The sequence below is a fragment of the Trichosurus vulpecula genome, chromosome 8, assembly GCF_011100635.1.
Source record: "Trichosurus vulpecula isolate mTriVul1 chromosome 8, mTriVul1.pri, whole genome shotgun sequence".
In the NCBI taxonomy this organism is placed as follows: domain Eukaryota; kingdom Metazoa; phylum Chordata; class Mammalia; order Diprotodontia; family Phalangeridae; genus Trichosurus; species Trichosurus vulpecula.
The window spans coordinates 199,427,428-199,448,154 of NC_050580.1; the positions used below are offsets into that span (position 1 = coordinate 199,427,428).

General features: G+C 38.4%; 1 protein-coding gene across 1 annotated transcript; it reads left to right on the plus strand.

Moving 5' to 3' along the window:
• Positions 1-318: 318 nt before the first annotated feature.
• Positions 319-19,628, plus strand: TERB2 (telomere repeat binding bouquet formation protein 2). The gene is made up of 7 exons (XM_036734279.1): positions 319-382; positions 530-611; positions 4,115-4,254; positions 6,088-6,149; positions 11,863-11,951; positions 14,442-14,530; positions 19,483-19,628. The coding sequence occupies exons 1-7, from the start codon at positions 319-321 to the stop codon at positions 19,626-19,628; spliced, it is 672 nt and encodes a 223-aa protein (XP_036590174.1).
• Positions 19,629-20,727: the final 1,099 nt, after the last annotated feature.

The following is a 20,727-nucleotide window of genomic DNA, read 5'->3' on the forward strand; positions in this document are numbered from 1 at the left end:
CTACCCAGTCTCAGGTTTGGGTTAAGAAGACCAGGGTTCGAGGCCTCAGTTTCTTCATCGGTCCCCCTAGGACGGGGGTCTAGGCAATGCCAAGGTTCGGGCGATAGGTTCCTTTAAAGAAATCTGATGAGACGTCTTACTAGTCACGTGGAAGTTAACCAAAGCCGGGGGCCGGGACCTCGTGGTGGAGGTCCGCGTCCCTCCCGCCCACCGCCTGGCAGGGACCAATCAGCGAGCTTGGGGGGGCGGGGGGCGGGGTGTGCTGTTCAGGCGCGTGCGCGCAGGGCCTGGGGAAAGGCGATGGCTGCGACGGGCGACATGTTCAGGGGTCAGCGGGCGTGGTTCTGCCGAAGCGTGGGCCAGGACCTGCAGGAGTTCTGGGGTAGGGGGGTGCGCGGCCATGGGGCTCTCTCCAGGCCTACCGTCCCACCCCCTCGGGGGTGGGGCGGTGCTGGGTGTCAGGGAGGGACGGTAAGGGCACTGCAGCCTTGGGCGTCCCCCGCTCACATTGGGACCCCTTCCTCCACAGTGGCCCAAGGCGGAGTGATCTGCAGCGTTCGAGAGGCGGACTTTCTGTTCAGCTGTGACGCCTCGCACCCGGACACTCTGAGGTATCCTTGCGCATTGGCTGCTCGCCACGTGGCTCCTTGCGCTCTCACTTCCGCTCATGCAGCCTCGTGCTCCTGGCCTTAGGGATGAGGCAGCCGAGGCCCAAGGCCGTGCAGTGTACAGACCATGTGGCAGACCATGGCTGGCATTTCATCAATGAGTGCCATTCATATGCCATTCGCATGTCACTTGTATGTCATCCCCATGGCGCTTACACGTCGTTCATGTGTCATTCCTGTGTCTCCCGCATGGCGTTCACGTGTCACTTGTATGTCACTCGTACGGCACTTCACATCATGCACATGCAGTTCACGTGACACTTGTGTATCGCTCCACACCATTCACATGTCACTAACGTGTCATTTGCCTGTTCACATTTCGCTAATATGTCATCCCATGTTGCGCATGTATCGTTCACATGTTGCTCGTGTGTCATTCCCATGTCATTCACATGCCACTCGTATGAATCATCTTAGGGTCTGAGGACCCAGATGCAAAAGTGAGAGCTCCTGCTGTCAGGGAACTTATGAAGAGGTTAGGGGTGCTGGTACCCCGAGAATGCCAAAGCAGAGCTGCCTGGAACGCGTTCACCCACTCAAGCCCATCCTTCAGTCAAGTGGCAGTTCACTGTAATGCCAATAAATAGCGGGAGAAGTTTCTTTGGGGAACTTGGAACTTAATGGGGGGGGGTGAATCTAAAACTTATATGGAAAAGGGGCAGAGAGAGGAGTAATTAGGTCATGCAAGGGGTCCAGGTGTCAAAAAACTGTCGTTTTTTATTTAGTTGCCAGAAGCATGGCCCTCGGGGGTCTAGTGCCAATAGAGTCCTTGGGCCAGCCGGGGACAAAAATCCTTGGGCAAGGCACCCCTGTGTCTACCCTGACAAGAGAATGTGTTTCTGCAACAAGGGAAAATTTTCTCATAGGACAGGGACCTGTTGAGAGATTGGGAAGCTTCCAGAGACATGATCTTAGGGCGTTTGGGGGTCTGGCTCCCACCACCCCATCATTTACACTCTACGGGAGGATGCGACATGTTCACCCATAAATGAACATGGGGTATAAACAAAAATAAATACACAGTTATGGGGAGAAGGAAGAGTCGTAACAACTGGAGGAAATCAAGAAGTGACTGTTGAAGGAAGTGGTCTGCTCTCAGTCCTGAAGAAAGCTAGGGACACCCAAGTATGTAGTTGAGAAAGGTTGGGAAGGATGGAGAACATCACTTAAGCTAATTAGCTGGAGTTTAGAGAGTAGAGCTTCGTCCACCCGGAAGGCTAGCCTGGAGCCAGAGAACAAGGGAGTTTTCACTTTATGCTGGAGGCAGTTGGAAGTCTCTGAATCTAGGAAGGACCTGGTGGGACCTGCACTAAATCAAAGCTAGAGTGGAGAGGGGTGCATCTGTATGGGAGGAGACCCATTAGGCCAGGTGAGAAGTGATTAGGGTCTAGATTGGGGTGGCTGTAGTGTGAATAAAGATGAGGGACTGGTTGTGAGAGTTATTGAGAAAGTTGAATTGACAGGACCTGGCATTGTATTGGATATGGTTATGAACTTGGATCGCTGAAAGAATACTGGGGTTTTTAACAGAAAGAGGGAAGGCTGAGTTTAAGGATAATAAGGGAAAAGAAGATATGGTCTGTTTCAGGTAAGACTTGCTGTTGCAGAGAGGACATCTAGTGGACATTCAGAAATTAAAATTGATCTGGCAGTCCTTTGTTTAGAGATAAGAGTTGAATTCATGAAAACGGATGCCATCATTGAGAGGGATTCTAAGGAAAAAAGATGAAAGGGCCCAGGACAGAGAGCTGGGGGAGAAACATGGATGATGATCTTGAAAAGGGGACTGAAAAGCTTCTGTTAGACAAGTGGGAGGAGAACCATAAAAATCCAGGAAGAAAATTACCCAGGTAGGGTGTGGCCATCTACTGAGGGAGACAAGGAGAGGTAAAGTACACATTTAGAGGGGTCAGCCTTGTCAAGGAGAAGAGCCATCTTATCCTCCAAAACAGCAAAGGAAGAGAGGATGTGGAATGATGATGAGATGATTTAAATGTGTAATTGGGGAGGAGAGGGAGCCTCAGTTTTTTAGAGTAAGGCAAGGTTCTCAGTAAGTGGGAGGAATATTGAGGTGGTGGACATGGCTTGAAAACAGAAGGTTTGGAACAGCCACTGAGGGGAATATGGTTGAATCGATTAAGGAAAAGGCACGAAGGGTGGAGGCCTCCTCCTGACTGGAGAACATAAATTTGTAGTGGACCCAGTTGGCACAGTTGTGAGTTCCTTCAGTGGTCCTCAGCAGCATATGAGCAATCAACTAACAGATATTTATTGAACACCTACTGTGTGCCGAATATTATGCTAAGAGCTGGGAATAAAAAAAGAGGCAAGAGACAGTCCCTGCCCTCAAGTAGCTCACAATCTAATGGGTGAGACAACAAACAAATATGTACAAATAAGCTATATACAGGATAAATAGAAAATAATTAAGACAGAGAAGGCACTAGAATTAAGAAGGGCTGGAAAAGTCTTCATGTAGAAGGTGGGATTTTAGTTGAGACTTAAAGGAATCCAGGGAGGTCAGTAGTCAGAGTGGAGGAGGGAGAGCATTCCAGACATAGAGAAAACCAGAGAAAATGCCCCAGGAGTGTGTCATGTTAGAGTGTCTCGTTCATGGAACAGCCAGGAGGCCAGTGTTACTGGATTCAAGAGTACGTGTATGGGAGTAAAGTATAAGAAGATTGTAAATGTAGGAAGGGGCTAGGTTATGAGGGACTCTGAACCAGAAGCAGTGAGCCAAACTAAAGAAGGCAGGTGATAAAAATAATCCAAGATTTGTAAAGGGATGAGAAGTAACAGCTTATAGCCTCTGATAATTTTGGGTAAGTCGCTTAACCTTCTGGGCTTCAGTTGCCTCTTCTGTAAAATTAGGAATCCAGGCTAAATGGGTTCTGAGGTCCCTTCTAGCTTTAGCTCTGTGACCCTGTGTAGGATTCGAGGGTCAAAGGCAGTGTAAGATTGAATTGGTTATGTAAAGGGTTGATATTTAGAAGGGGGGTGGGGGCAGAGAGTGAGGCCAGAGCAGGCCTGATGGCCTGAGAAAACAGTAATACAGACAGAGAATAAATTTAGGAAGGGTCAGATCCTGGGCAGATATGAAAATTTGCTGTCACCTCAGGCTTTAAAATTGCAAGCTGCCTAAGTTACAAAGCTTGTGAGTATAGCAAGCCATCTAGGCCTTTTTTCATCTGTGGGGGAAAAAAACCATACTAAATGTTGAATAGGCTCATGTTTATTGGAGCTGATTAAATTCTCTATGTGGACTCAGTAGCTTCTTTCCCCTTCCCCTAAAATTTACCCTCTACCTATTCAAGATTTGAAGTTTGAGTTTAAATAGATCATTTCACCTTTCTCTTCTATTGACCAAATCTGTTCTCAATTTGACTAAGGTATTGAGTGTTTTAATGTTCATTTTGCAAATGAAAATATTTCCTTTTTTCTCCTAGAATATATCAAAGCTTTGATTACATGGAAGATAATGCTACAGTATTTCATGCTTATTATCTCTCAGCAATAGCCAATGCTGAAATGAAAATCACAGTGCCTTTGGGTCACTATGTCCTTCCACCTGCCTGCCTACAAAAAGGTTAGGAAAAGTAAAAAGTATATAAAGGTATTGAAACATTCCAACAAGTTCCATTACTCACCCCAAACCAATTTCTTAACTACTAATGTGTTCTAAATCACAGCTTTTCTAAATCTCACTGTTTTCTCCTAGTTTGAGATCTTTCTTCACTAAATTTTATTTTCCTATCTTATTGCAAGAAAGTTCTTCCTTATATGCAAGGCATTCATGATACTGTTTATTTTTTTAACTTTATATTTAATTCTAATTTTATTTTTTCTCTATTACATGTAAACAAACATTTTCACATTAATTTTTAAAACCTTTTGAGTTCCTTATTCTTTTCTTTTCCTCCCTGCACCCCAACTTGAGAAGGCAAGCAATTTGATATAGATTTTATATATATATATACAGTCATGCATGGTCATGCATGGAAATGTTCTGCATTTCCATATTAGCCATGTTGCAAAAAAATGCAAACCAAAAAGCCCCAAGAATAACAAAGTAAAAAACAAAGTATGCTTCAACCTGCATTCAGACTCTATCAGTTCTTCTCTAGAGGTGGACAGCATTTTTTTTTCATCGTAAGTCCTTTGGAATTGTCTTTGATCATTGTATTACTAAGAATAGCTAAGTCATTCACAGTTAATCATCATACATCATTGCTGTTACTATGTAAGGTATTCTCCTGGTTCTGCTCATTTCACTTTGCATCAGTTCATGCAAGTCTTGAAATAGAATGTCCAAGCTTTAAAAAAAATCATATTTACAAGGAATCTCGTGATTCTTAAATTAAATCTTCTTGACCTGTTTTCCAGGTCATTTGTTGTTGATATCTGATATCTCACATTTTCTTCTATTTTTTCAATTGTTTTATTCTGCTATTTCTTGCTTTCTCACAGAATGATTGATTTTTATTTGCTCTATTCTTGTGTTCAGAGAGTCCATTTCTTGAGTAAAGTTTAACACTTTCTTTTCTAATATATATATATGTACATATATACATTATGTGTGTATGTGTGTGTAATCAGTTACTACTGCTTTTAAAAACTTATACCAATTGAATAATGGATTTGAGGAAGCCAATGATCAGAGGAAACTTAACTAGTTATAATTTATTATAAAAAGACAAAGTATATGTTGCGGATCTGTGCCTGTCAATGACATAGCGATGCCCAGGTCCCTTTTGTCCTGACTTGGATGTTCCACGGCATATATGAAATCCAACCAGGAGCTGCTGGCCAGCTCTTCTAGAACACTTGAACACAAGAGACTGTATTATTTTATACTTAGCAGTGATAAAAAAAAAAGGAGCTGGTACTCTTAACAAATTTAGAGCAAGCAAACTCCAAGCACTTGTCAAGAGTAGAGTAGATAAAGACACATATGTAGATTTAAAGAGTTCTTTTAGTGTTATATCTGAGGAGTAATAATTCACTCTTGCAATTTCTGTCTACTTGTTTCCCCTCTACTTCTCTACCTGATCTGATCAGACTATCTCAAAACTGTAAAAGAAAACTCTGTTGTGTCATTCATGGTTCTTAGTCACAATTGCATTAAAATAGCATAATAACAACCATGTTTTTTACTCAAACATTTAATGAGAATTAAAGTAATCCCAGGACTTATCCCCCAAATCTTCATACAGTCTGGGAGTATGAGCAATCATTAGAAGCAAATATAAAATTTAAATGTTTATAATTCTGATGATCCTACATATGCAAATATGCATTTAATAGAATTACCCTGCAAATTGTATAAATTGGAAGTTTAAGGCACAGTTCTAGAAAATGCTGTAATGTCAAATTTAAAATGTGTTTTTTTCTGAAGAGCTTTTATTTTTCTGTATTACAGAAATAAGAAAAAAAATTGGTAGTTTTATTTGGGAGCAGAACAGTCATGTAGTGACGGAGAAGGTAAGAGTAAATGAATGTTACTTTGATTTAAATGTGCACCTTTCTACATTTTGGGAAGAGAGTAATGTAGTGATATATTTATTTATTTGAAAAACCAATATTATTGGCATATTTCACTTATTATTATTATTATTAATATCTTGATGATGGTGGTGATGATGGCAGTAATAATAGTAATAAGCAGCTAGTGTTTCTACAGTACCTACTCTGCCCCAAGCATTGTGCTAAGTTCTTTATAAATACCTTATTTGAGCCTCACAGCCCTGGGAGGTAGGAAACTGAGGAAAACAGAGGTTAAATAACTTGCTCAGTCACATGGCTGGTAACTAACTCAGGCCTTCCTGACTCCAGGCCCAGAGCTACATCTACTGGGTCACTTAGCTGCCTAGATTGTTTTTATATAACTTTCATTTTCAAAGCATATTCATCCACGTTCCCCTGTCCAGAGATACATTCCTTATAATAAAGATTAAAAAAGAAAGAAAGAAAGAAGTATTTCAGCAAAACAAAACAAGATGACGATTAAATATGCAAGCTGTTGCCATCAGTGGGCTAAATGAAATTAAAAGTGCTTATTATTGCATAATTATTATTGCATAATTAATCAGCTGCTCTGTTATGGTAATTATGTAGATTTGTATAAATGTAAAATTTACATAAGAGAATCTAGAATATGATCACATTTATTCCATTAAGTAAAGAATGCCTATATCATCCCAGTAACTCTGCTAATATAATCTTTGTAACTCTTCCTTGTAAATTGTACCTAGTGGATGGATGGTTTTTTTTCTGTGCAAAAAGTGAAAATTAGCTAAATTTTCTACCAGCTTCAAACTGACTTAACACTTCTGATTATATTGGGATAATTTTACATTTTTTGCACTTCTCTTTTTATTTTTTTTGGCATTTCCTGCCCCCCCACCCCATTGTTTTTCATTTGGTAATGCTTACGTAGTTTTATTTATTTGTGTTATTTAAAAAAAAATAAAGACTCTGAAGAAATTGTTGCCTTTGCATTTAGAAAAATTAAATTAGAATTTTTAAAAATGTTTTACTGATACTTACATTCTTTCTAATGTTAGTCACTTGCTAATTCAACCCTGTTCCAATTGAACCCTCCTTTAAGCAAAACCAATTGGCACAGCTTGCCCTTGATTCCAAGCAAATTTCTAGGAATTATTAACAAAGGGATGATTAGTGAATATCTAGACAAGGAAGTTATGATCACAGAGAGCCAACATGGATTCATTATGAACCAGATATAAAAAAACTAATTTTACTTCCTTTTTCAGTTAGGCTGGCAGATCCAGAGGATTCTATAGATGTAATTTGCCTAGATTTTAGCAATATATTTGAAAAAGTCTTTAATGCTATTCTTTTGGAAAAATTGGAGAGATATGTTTTAGATGATAGATGGGTTCAAATTGGGTTGAATGACTGGACCCAAAGAGTAAACATTAATTGTTCAATGTCAGATTGAAAAGAAGCCTCAAGTTGAGTGCCCCATGGATCTGTGCCTGGTTCTTGGTTTTTTTTTTTACTTTTTTTTTTTTGAGGGGAGAAAGCAGGGCAGTTGGAGTTAAGTGACTTGCCCAAGGTCACACAGCTAGTAAGTGTGTCAAGTGTCTGAGGCCGAATTTGAACTCAGGTCCTCCAGACTCCAGGGCCGGTGCTCTGTTCACTGTGCCACCTAGCTGCCCTGCGCCACCTAGCTGCCCTGCGCCACCTAGCTGCCCCTGTGCCTGATTCTTAATGCTGTAAATTCTTACCAGGGACTTGAATAAGATATAAGATGATGTGCTTATCAGATTTGCAGGTTTACAAAACTGAGTGGGAGAGCTAATGTTCTGAATAAGAGAGGACACAAAAAGATTTTGGCAGGCTTAAGTCTTTTTTTAAATTATTACACAGCATATGTATCTTAGCATTGCGGTGATTTGAAAATACAAATGAGGTCCAATTTAAATTCTGTGCTCTTAACATTTTTTTCAATAAGTACTCCCCATCCATTCTCAATAACATTGCAGTCCTACCCCATTAAAGTCAGTGCATTAAAATGGTATTTTTTGGTAATAAGATAATGTAGTATATTTTCAGCATTCCTTTCTGGCAGTGCCAGAGCAACACCAGTCAATGCACAACAATAAACTATATTGAAATTAATATGGAACATCATATCAGAAATATCCTTTTTTTGTTTTTAAAAGATAATTTGGTTCTCCCATTATGCCCCTCCTTAATTGTGTAATTAAAAAAACCAGACACCCCCAAATAAACTGTTGAATTTTAATGAAGATAAATATTAAGTTTTATACTTGTGTTCAAAAAAATCAGCTTCATAAGATGTAGATGACATGGCTTGACAATAATTCATCTGAAAAAGATTTGGAAATTCTTATAGATTGCAGGCTCAACGTGAGTCAGCACTATGAGATAATAGCCAAAAAGCTGATGTAATTTGGGGCTTTGTTAATTGAAATAAGAATGTTCAGGACTAGGGAGGTGACAGCCCTGCTGTGTGTGCTTAGCTCTGGTCAGATTATGTTTAGATTACATGTTCAATTTGCTTTTTAGGAAGGACATTGGTAAACTGCAGCACATCTAGAGGAGAGTAGTAAGGATAGTGATGATGCCTCAAGATCCTGCCATAGGAGGAAAGGGTGGGGTTTGTTTGAGCTGAAATAGAAAAGTCATAGAGGAGACATGACAGCTGTCAAATATTTGAAGTGTTGTCGTGTGGAAAATAGGCTAGATTTGTTCTGCTTGGCCCCAGAGGGAGAAACTAGGAGTGATGGGTAGGAGGTTCAAAGAGGTATTTAGGCTTGAAGGAAACACTTTCTAATAAATAGAGTGGAATGGATTGCCTGCAGAGGTAGTGGTGGGTTCCCCCTCATTTGAAGTTTTCCATTAAAGGCTGGGTGATCATTTTTCTGGGATGTTAAGCAGGCATTCTCATACAGAAGTGAATTAGAACCCTTTCCAATATTGAAAGTTTGTGATTCTATGAAGCAACTGTGTATGTAGCATTGCATGACCATAGCCCACCACTTCTCTATCTAAAGAGGAAAGTATGTTACGTTATTTGTCCTGTGGAGCCAGGATTAGTCATTATATTTAACTTAATTCTTGTCTCCTAATCTTGTTTTCATTTACATTATTGTAACCATCATGTATACTGTTTTCCTGTTTTTGTTTTCTTTGCTCTGCATCAGTTCACACAAAACTTCTCATGTTCCTCTGAATTCTCTCTTAGTTATAGTTTCTTGGGCCACAACAATATTCCATTACATTCATATACCACCCTTTTTCAGCCTTTCTTCAATTGATGGGCAATTGTTTTGTTTCTAGTTATTTGCTGCTACAGAAAGTGCTACCGTGAATATTTTGGTACTATAGGATGTTTCTTTCGACACATCAAAGATGATGAAGAGTGTAGTAATTTTTCTTGAATAATTTCAAATTGCCCTCTTATTTTTTTATATGATAGAAGGAGAGAGTCCATCAAACTATGCCCTGAAGTGTTCAAACTTTGATTAGTAATGGAAGTTTGAGTCTGTATTTGCTGGGATCTGTAGTTGTTTGACAACCGACTTATGTGTATAGAATTATTGAGCAAAAAGGCATCTTAGCCATCATGTTGTCTAACTCACTAGTTTTATATGAAAGGAAACAGAAGTCCAAAAAGGTAGTTATTTGTCCAAGGTGACATGATAAATAACAAAACCAAAAACAGAATTAGGAAATAATTAGGACAATAATTAGGAAATTAGTAGGTTGTACCTGTTTTGGACTATAGTGAATGACCATAATCAGTGACCTGAATGAAGGCATAGATAGATAAGCTGTTCACATTTGTGGATGACACAAAGCTGAGAGGGATAGTTAACACATTAAAGAACAAAATGAAGATCCAAAAATAAAATAATAAAAACAGTTTGAAAAGAGTAAGCTGAGTCTACTATGGCGGAATTTAAGAGTTAAATGCAATATCCTATAAGTGGGTTAAAAAAAAATCAATTGCCCAAGTTCAGGGTTTGGGGAGTGGAGGGGTTGAGATATTGCTAAAAACAGTCTTTGTGTGAAAGACCTGACAGTCTTAGTGGACACCAAGCCCCACATGAGTCAACAGCGGTAACTAACCAACATGGTAACCAAAAAAAATTAATTCTGTTTTAGACTTCATTAAGAGAAGAATAGTATCCAGAACAAGGGAGGTGATGGTCCTGTTGTACTCTGCCCTGGTCAGACCACGTCTGGAGTGTTATGTTTAGTTCTGTTTTAAAAAGAAAAAAAGATAAGCCTTCTTGAAATGTATTATTAAGAAATCTTAAATCTCTAAAAATAAGATTCATTTAAACTCATCCAGGAATGAAAAACGTTGCTCACAGAAAATAGGAACCACAGATACTTATATGCTTCTATTTGTTTTCTCTTTTTTTAAATAAGTTTTTGTTGATATCTTTCAGTTTTACGTTATCTGCATTTCCCAGTGTACCCATCCCTCTCCCTTTTCCAGAGAAAAATTATTTATAACAAAAAAATTAAAAAGTTGGGAAAATAGTGAAACTGACATATTGAAAAAGTCTTAGCATACATGCAATGTTCCACACCCCTAGTGTCCTCACCTCTTCAAAGAGATGGGAGAGGAAGGCACATTTTAGGAGAGAAAAGTTTAAGTTTCTCCAGATGGTGAAGGGATCAAAACCATGTCTTCTGAGGCTCCCTTGAAATACTTACTTGATAATAGGTGGGTGAGGAACCTTGATAGCTGCCTTAATGTACTTGAAGGTTTTCTAATCAGACTTGCTGTTTTGTTTTGTTTTTGCAGGGGGATAGGCAGGGCAATTGGGGTTAAGTGACTTGCCCAAGGTCACACAGCTAGTAAGTGTGTCAAATGTCTGAGGCCAGATTTGAACTCAGGTACGCCTGACTCCAGGGCCGGTGCTCTATTCACTGCACCACCTAGCTGCCCCTAGACCTGCTTTGTTTTGCCCCAAAAGGCAGAATTAGGCACAGTGGGCTATAGAGAAGCAGATTTAGGCATGATGCATGGGAAGAATGATTTAAAGAATTCTAAAGTGTGATGTATTGCTTCAGGATGTAGAAGGTACTCCATCACTAGAAATCTTCAGGCAGAAGCTAGGTGACCATTGGGGGGATATTATTGAGGGGATTCTTAATCAAGTAAGGTTTGAACTGGATGACTTCTGAGATACCTTTCAATGCTGAGTCCCTATGATTATACAGACTGTTTCAAAGTTAATAGCTTATTCAACTGATAGTAGTCCTCTCCTCAAGGGGCTGTCAGATCAAAATATTTTAATAAAATAAGCATTGGGGCATTAAAGTTGTTGCCTGTAACAGGGAAAAATTCTGTAGGTTTTGGAATCCAATTCAATATATTATGTGAGGATACCAGTAATAAAAATAGTTGTAGTATCCATCCTTTGAATGATACTTAGTCCATATTCAGTTACTTTAAAGCTAAATGCTCCATTTGGAACTTTAAAAAAGTTTAAGATTTTCATTTCTCATATTTCAGTTTGATTCACTTCCCTGGCTTATAACCTTTGTGGAATTTATCAGCCTGCCAAATGGGTCAGGAGTGTTAAAATTTTTTTTTGTTTAAATCATTTTACTTTTGTTTAAGAAATTGTAGTAGTTAAGTCATCTGTGAACTTTCTTTTTACACAATTTATTTGCCTCTCCACAGCCTGATGAGGTAAAGCCAAGTGAAATACAGAAGAAGCTCAGGGAAAATACCGAATTATTGACACGGCCTGAAAAAGAGCTATCCGTAAGGTATTATGTTTATCACTACTTGTTATTGGGAAAATAAAAAAAAATACAAATCAGTGATCCCACTTTTAATCCTTGAATTTATAGGGATTAGAGTGGCAAATAAAGGAAGAAAAACTATAATATTTTGTTTTTCTAATGTCTAGGCGAATTACTGAAAGATCAGTAATACTACTGTAAAATTTAATTTCTGTTACCAGTCCCACAATTTTCTGTATTCCTTCATTGATTCATTTATTCAGCAAGCATTCTGTATTAGGGAACTGTAAAGTTTCATTAGAATACAAGTTTATAGCATAGAATTGTCAGTTAAAAATAGAATGAGAATTTGGAAATAAACTAGATTTTTGTTTGCTTTTAAATGGAGCTGCTGTATTTTGAAGCCTAGGCACTACCAAAATACCATCTTACTCATAGCCCAGCCCTGAACCACTATTCTCTTGCTTATGGGGATCATTAAGGCTGATTTCCCTTTTGACTAACTTTAAAGAGGTCTCTCGGTGTTGAAGCCTGTTTGGGAAAAGTCAGTAGGAGAGAGACTGGAATGATTCTGGTAGGCAGAAAAGTAGAGAGTAGAGAAAAAATATTAATATTAAAATATTCTCAGAAGAGAAAATAGGACTTTAAGGACTCTTAGGACCTTAAGAGGAATGTTTAGGTAAAAGAGCAGTAGCTCAGATAAGAAAGGGAACAGAGACCCTGCCTTAGTTCTTGTCTTTTCCTAAAATTCCTTTAGGTCTCTACATAGAGCTTTCCATGTAGAACCACCAGAGGGAGCACTGGTAGCACAAATAAAATCTAGGTTGTAGTGAGCCTTCAAAAAGCCTAAGGTCACAAGAGCTGAAGAAGAGAAAATGATTTGTGAATTAGCAATTCTAACTTTTATTGTTGTGGCAGAAGGGGAATTTATTTTGCCTGAATTAGCTGAATTGTGTTTTTAGGACACACCCTTCCCAAATTCTGAACTTAATTTTGCAGAGCTTTTGTTTTAGTTCTTGGGAAGCATATAAATATCTGTGGTTTCTCATTTTCTATGAGCAATGTTTTTCATTCCTGGAGGAGTTTAAATGAATTTTATTTTTAGACATTTAACGTTTTTTAATAATTCATTTCAAGAAAGTTAGTCTTTTTTCTTTTTAAAATTTTAATGTTTTTGTTTCATTATTTTCCAATTGCATGAAAAAAATTTAACATTTATTTTTTAAAATTCGAGTTCCAAATTCTCTTCCTTCCTCCTGTTCCTCCCCCACCCCTTGAGAAAACAAGCAGTGTGATAGTGAATCAAACGTGTGAAGTCATGAAGAATATTTCCATATTGGCCACGTTGCAAAAGAAACACACACACACACACACACACACACACACACACATGTACACGTACACACACGAACAAGAAAAATGAAGAAAATTTTAAAAGTATGCTTCAGTCTGTACTCAGAGTTCATCAGTTCTCTCTCTGGAGATGGATAGCATTTTTCATCATGGAAAGACTACCTCTTTAATTAAATTTTTATATTTGTGTTACTGTGGTCAGATTCATGGAATCTTGAGTTGGTTTTCAAAACCTCCAGTAAAGAGAAACTCACCAAAGGAAGGACTTTCTTGTTCTAAGTAGAGTAAATTCTTTTATCTGGAATAAGTAGAGAGTGTGTTTTTGTTAATAAAGAATAAGCACTTGTATCTTACTTAACTTTTGAAAGTATTAGAATTCAGATATAAGACCAAAACCACACTCACCATAATTTTAGTTTGTTTAATATTTCAGAAGACATTTCAAAATCTTCTTCAGAATCTTGAGGTTATTAAGGATATTATATCACTAAAGTAAATGATGCATGGAGATGCTACTTAATAAAGTTCTCATTAATAAAATGCTGAATAATAAGAGTTTGCCGTTTTGTATTTTTATTATAAAATATGCAACAATTTTAAAACTATATCTACTGTCTCTGCCTCCTTTTTGGAATATTTGCCATTAATCCGTTGTACAAAATTGCATGAAAAAATGAACTAACTTGTTTCAAATATACTTTTTTTGGTTTTGTTTCAGCAGGGCAGTTGGGGTTAAGTGACTTGCCCAAGGTCACACAGCTAGTACATATGTCAAGTGTCTGAGGCCGGATTTGAGCTCAGGTCCTCCTGACTCCAGGGCCGGTGCTCTACTCACTGCCACCACCTAGCTGCCCCTCAAGTATACTTTTAAAAGTATGGAGCTAGTGGCTCAAGTGAACCAAAAATGTACTCCCTTTAATTCTTAACTTTGTAAGCATGATTGCGAAGGATCACAAAAGATAATACATATAAAAGTAAGACACCACTTAATATAGTTTTACCCAGTAAGACCTGAGTTCAGAACAATGAGCCATTGAAGCTACCATGTGCTAAATTTAAATAAAGTGTTCTAGGTTGTTTTTTTAAATCTGAAATAGAAACCAGAAAAAGAAATATAGATTGTAACATATGGGACTTTGCCCTGTATATTTCATTTTCCAGCACCAAAAAGCGTTTCTCAAGGACTCCAGTTACAGGAAAACAACTATATTATCCTCTTCAGAATTATCCAGTGAATAACATGGTAACAGGTAAAGAAAAAAAAAAGAAAGTTTAAATAGATTTTTGTAGAGAAGATATAAGTGATTAAGTTGTAGGATGAAAATATAATATTTCAGTAGCTTGACAAATCTAGCCCATTATCTGTCATTCATGGAATAAATGTCAAGGGAGCATAATTCACACTCAGATGTTATACTTAGTTGACATTTAGTAGTATTAGTTGACTAATAACAGGAAGTAATAGTTGGGGGTGGGGGGGTTGGTCCAGACCTGTGATTTCTTTGGTGTAGGAAACTTCCAGTGAGGAAATACAATTCCTTCTCTTTATCTATCTATGCAGGTCTGCAATTGTTTTGCAACTTATAGTCTTGGAGAATTGCCTGAGACACCATATGTCAGAGACAGAACTTGAACCCAGGTCTTCCTTATTCTAGCTCTCTATCCACTAATCCACATAACCTCTCAAGACCCCCAAATTGTGGGGGAAATGGAAGCCAGCAGCTCCCAAAGCCAACTTCAAATAGTAACTAATGGGATCATACCATTGGGAAAGGGAAAAACAGTGAGCAGATAGGGTTAAGTGTGGGCATTAATAATTTTTTTCAGCTTTAAATTTTTTATTACAAACATGAACATTACAGTATGCAAAGAACAAAAAAGAGGAGTGTTTATGACACTGAGTTTGTTCTATACAGTCTAAAAAACACCGAATTTAACAGTGACAAAATTGTTTTGTGTTCCCTTCTGAACTTTTTTCTTCTATGAACTTTTAAAATATTTTGTTGATGCTATTTTCTTTCCCTTTTTTGCATCTCTATCACTACCTACCAAATCGCCCGCTCTCACCAAATAGAAGCCATTTCTTATTACAGTAAGTATAGTCATGCAAAACAATTCAACACATTGTCCATATCTGTGAATGTATGTCTCATTCTGCATCTCTACTCTAGAACCTTTGTACCAAAAAGCGGGTGCCGTGCTTCATCTTCAGTCTTCCGAAATTATGATTGGTCACTTTACTGATCAGAGTTCTGTAGTCTTTCAGAATTGTTTTACATTTCATTGTTGTGATTGTCATGTAAAGTGTTCTCTTCTTTCTAGTCATGGCAGTTAGCATGCTCCTTATGCCCCTCCATGCTACTGTATTTATTTTTTTTTAAATGCTTTCAGAAATTAGTTGGCTTAGAAGAATCTTGGCTTCCTGAATGTTTAAAGGTGATGAATTACATCTAAAGAAAGATCAGTGAAAGACATTAATATTGATGATTCAATTAAGACATGAAGTAAGATTTGGACATGTAATAGTGCCACTCTACTGTATTCTTCATTGCTGGATAAAGAGAAGAGCTGCTCTATTACCCGCTCCCCAACCCTACCCCACACACCACCATAACTGCCTCTGACACACACAAAAAAGTCAAATATAGTTCTAGAAAATAGTTGGGGTATCTATGTGGTAGAGTGAATAGAATGTTGAATTTGGAGTCAGAAAGACCTGAGTTCAAATCCAGCCTCAGACACTTACTAACAGTGTGACCCTCAGCAAGTCACAACCTCTTGGTGCCTCAGTTTCTTCATCTGTAAAATGGGGATGATAGCACCAACGTACCAGGGTCTTTGTAGGGATTTGTAACATTTGTAAGGCTCTTTACAAACCTTAAAGCACTCACTTCGTGCTAGTTATTATTACTGTTACTGATGAGTCTTGACAGAAAAATAAGTTTCTGGTTTTTATGCATTTCTACATTAACAAATAATTCTTCACTCCACCCCCCACATTTGTATTTCTGTATTCAGTTTTTTCAAAAATTCACTTTTGGGAGTGGGGGAGGAGGCCGGAAAGAGCAATTTGTTAGTAACTTTTAATATTCTCAATGGCAACTTATGGTTCTTTGATTAATCAGTGAAAGAACAAGTGTTTACTGATGTCTACAATGTATTAGGGATACAATGACCATAAAAAGAAGCCCTGTCCTGAAGGCACTTCCATTCTTTTGGGGGAAATGACACCTACACATCAAGGAAATACAAAATCCATATGAGGTAAAGACAAAGGAATGAGGGGGGAAAGGGCACTCTAGTACCTGGGGGGGCCAGGAAGGGCCTCCTGTAGAAGGGGACACTTGAGTCGAGCCAGGAATGGAACCAGGATTCTGAGAGGTAAAGGTGAGTTCGCTATAGATAGGTATGGGGGGACAGACCCCTGAGCAAAGATTCTTGTTCAGTATAGGGAACCAGAAAATAGAAAAACATCGTATATATATGGGAATACACTTATATATGAATTTCAATAACATTAAGCCTGTTTAAAATAACAACATATGTAATGATTGAATATTTGACTTTTAAAGCTGTCGTGGTTGTCTTTGTTTCCTTCTGGACTTTGTTCTCTTCTCTTCTGTGTGATTTTAAGAATACTTCAATAACCTTCTTTTCTTACTTTTTTTTTTTGACACTGTCACTAACTCTACTGCTTCCTGCCTCCCATCCTCAAATAATTCAATTTTCAATTCAGGAAACATTTAGCACCTACTGTGTGCCGAGACACTGTGCTAAGCTCTGGAGATTCAAAAAAGGACAGAAAAAAGTCCCTGCCCTCAAGGAGCTTACATTCAAATGGAGGAGAAAACATGAAACAAATATACACAAAGCAAGCCATAGAAAGGATAAATAGGAGAAGACACTGAAATTAAGAGGGGTTAGGGAAGGTTTCCTGTACAAAGTGGTAATTTAGTTGAGACTTAAAGGAGGCCAGGGAGCTCAGCAGTCAAAGCAGAGGAGGGAGGGCATTCCAGAGAAAATGCCCAGAGGTATGTGTCTTGTCTGTGGAACAACCAGGAGGCCAGCGTCACTGGATTAAAGGGTATGTGCTGGGGAGTAAGGTATAAAAAAAAATGGAAAAGTAGGAGGGGGCTCGGTTATGAAGGGCTCTGAATGCCATACAAAGAATTTTGTATTTGATCTTGGAGGCGATCAGGAACCACCAGAGTTTATTAAGTAGAGGTGTGATGTAATCAGACCTGCATTTTAGGAAAATCACTTTAGTAGTTGAATGGGGGATGGATTGGTGTGGGGAGAGATTTGAGGTAGGCAGATGCCCCCTGCCAAGGCTATTGCCGTAATCCAGGCATGAGGTGATGAGGGCCTGCACTAGAGGGGTGGCAGTGTCAGAGGAGAGAAGGGGCTGTATTAGAGAGATGTGGTAAAGGTGAAATTGTCAGGCCTTGGCAACAGCTTGGATATGGGGATGAGAGACGGGAATCCAGGATAACTTCTAGCTTGTGAGCCTGAGATACTGGGAAGATGGTGTTGCTCTCTACAGTAATAGGAAAGACAGGGAAGGGAGAGTTAAGGAGAGTTCTGTTTTGCATAATGAGTTTAAGATGTCTATTGGAGTTTGAGATGTCTGAAAGGAAATTGGAGATGCGAGACTGGAAGTCAGGAGAGAGATGGGGGAGGGATAGGTAGATTTGAGGATTATTAGCGTAAAGATGGTAATTAAATCCGTGGGAGCTAGTGAGATCACCAAGTGAAGTGTTTAGAGGGAGAAGAGAAGAGGGCCCAAGACAGAACCCTGAGGGACACCTATGGTTAGAGGGCATGATCAGGGAGAAGGAGACTGAGAAGGAGGGGTCAAATAAGTAGGAGGAAAACCAGGAGAGAACGGTGTCCCAAAAACCTAGAGAGAGCATCAGAGGAGTCATCAGCAGTGTCAAAGGCTGCATATAGGTCAAGGAGAATGACGGTTAGAAGAGGCCATTGGATTTGGCAATTAAGAGATCATTAGTGACTTTGGGAAGAGCAGTTGAATGATAATGTCAGAAACTGGATTGTAAGGAGTTAAGAGAGTGAGAGGAGAGAGCAGAGGCATCTGTTGTAGACTGGCCTTTCTGAGGAGTTTAACTACAAAGGGCAGAAGAGAAATAGCATGATAGTTAGCAGAGTAAAAACACAATCCCTATGACAAATAAGCCTGGTCAAGCAAGCAAGTCCATACATTTGCCATGTCCCAAAATGTATATCTCATTCTGCACCTTGAGTCCATTTTCCCTCTGTTGGGAGGTGAGTATCTTGCTTCATCATCAGGGCCTGGAGCACTGATCAGCATTCTTAAGTCTTTCAAACTTCTTTTTCTCTACAGTGTTCTTGTTATATAAATTGTCTGACCCCCTGCTCCCATCTGTTCAAAGAATTCCTTCCTATTATCTCCAGATCAATTACAAAGTTCCCCTTTTGGCTTTTAAAGCCATTTATAATCTAGCCCCTTCCTACCTGGCAGCTAGGTATTGAAATGGATAGAGTGCTGGGCCTGGAGTCAGGAAGGCCTGAGTTCAGATGTGGCCTCGGTCCTGACTAGTTGTTTGACATTGGACAGGTCACTTAGCCTTTGCCAGCCTCTGTTTCCTCAACTGTAAAATGGGGATAAAACAGTAGTACCTACCTCTCAGGGTTGTTGTGAGGCTCCAATGAGATGAGCTGTAGAACAGTACTTAGCACAGAGCCTGGCACATACATAGTAGGCTCTTAATAAATGCTTGTTTCTTTCCTCCTTTCCTACCTCCCCAATTTTCTTACACCTCATACACTACCATATACTCATCCATCTTGTCACACTGGCCTGTCTATCCCTGGCTATCCCCCATGCTTAATCTCTGTCCTTTGGCTTCCTTCAAGTCTCATCTTCTACAAGAAGCCTTTCCTGGTTCCCCTTAATCCTAGGGCCTTCCCTTTGTTGATTATCTCCAGTTTATCCTGTATATGTCTGGTGTGTACATAGTCATTTGCCTGCTTTCTCCTCCATCAGACTATTAGCCATCTGAGTAGTTTCACTGCTGTAACTGGAATCTTTAAAAAAATTAATTTTAAAAAACTGAAATCTTCCTTTCTTTTCTGTGCAACTTTTCGTTAATCCTAACTCAAAGGATCAATAAGATTGAAAAAAAGAAAGTCAGACTCTTCAAATACAATTTTCCCTCTGTAGGTTATGTTTCTATTGATACAATGAAGAAATTCCTTGGTGAGCTACATGACTTCATTCCTGGAAGCTCAGGATACTTGGCATATCATGTTCAAAAAGAAATCAACGTCTTTTCTGCTGTAAAAAGCAAATTGAAGAAAAAATGTTAAATTGGATTATCCTCTGCTCATCTGTTTTCTATAAAATATGTTACTAAATTAAGCATTCTTTAATGTTAGTCTTTTTAAAATTGCATTTTCTTTCCCTCGACATTAATTTAGAACTTCTCATTAGAAAACTTAGAACCATTTTGGTCAGATGATAGATCTGTAGCAGATTATTTTGCCCTATTTGTAGCGTTAAGCAAACAAATGATAAAATTACAGGTTTTCTTTGTTATAGTTGTTATTGAAATGTCCATTCCATTATAAGTCTTATATTTACCCTTACCAGTCAAAATGTTTCTTTTGCCTTAAAATTGCTGTATAGTAAGTTCAATGCTGCTAAAGCTTTATAAACATGAACATACTTCTGATGAGAATTTAATTTGACATAAGGTATTATGGAATACTGTAGTAAATTTTCAACTAACAAAGAATGATGAGTCACTTTTCTTTGCTAAAAATTGATGTGTAAAAAAAATAAATAAACTTAATGCTGTGTAATTATGACCAAGCTTGGCCTGGAGAAGAGTTTGAGAAAATATGCCTCCTTCCTTTCTGTGCACAAGTGCTGAGTGGAACATTTTATTTCTATCTATCTATCTATCTATATCTGTTTATATGTATATATGTGTGTATGTATGTGCACACATATATACATATAGATTTTGTCAGGCTTGGTTTGTGTGTTACTGTTTTTGCTGAGCTTTTTTTTTTTCTTATGGCAAGAGATGGTTTGCCCAGTAGGGAAAAAGAAGGATATATTCAGAATTAAAGGTGATGTTAAAACAAATGATAGCAATAAAAAAAATCTTTATAAGAGAACTCTGTAGATATGCTTTTAAATTTTCACTAACCAAAGTTATTAAAAGCTTTAATGCAAACTGTCGGTGTATTAACTGAAACTAACTGGTCCCATGTCTCTGAGTCATTGAACTGGAAGAGACCTGTGAGATCATTTAGTCCATTTCTCTCATTTTACAGATGAGGAACTGTGGTTAAAGGTTTGTCGAGGGTTATAGAGCTAATTAGTATAAAAGCTAGGACTAGTACTCAAGTCTCCTGACTTCCAGGCCTTTTCATTCATCATACTAGATATTCTATGGCA

Bases quoted from the DNA above. Each gene is read 5' to 3' on its own strand.
- TERB2 (XM_036734279.1), top strand. From the start codon at position 319: ATGTTCAGGGGTCAGCGGGCGTGGTTCTGCCGAAGCGTGGGCCAGGAC. The intron at 612-4,114 runs GTATCCTTGCGC...TTTTTCTCCTAG, and splicing joins TCGCACCCGGACACTCTGAG to AATATATCAAAGCTTTGATT. The intron at 14,531-19,482 runs GTAAAGAAAAAA...TTCCCTCTGTAG, and splicing joins AGTGAATAACATGGTAACAG to GTTATGTTTCTATTGATACA.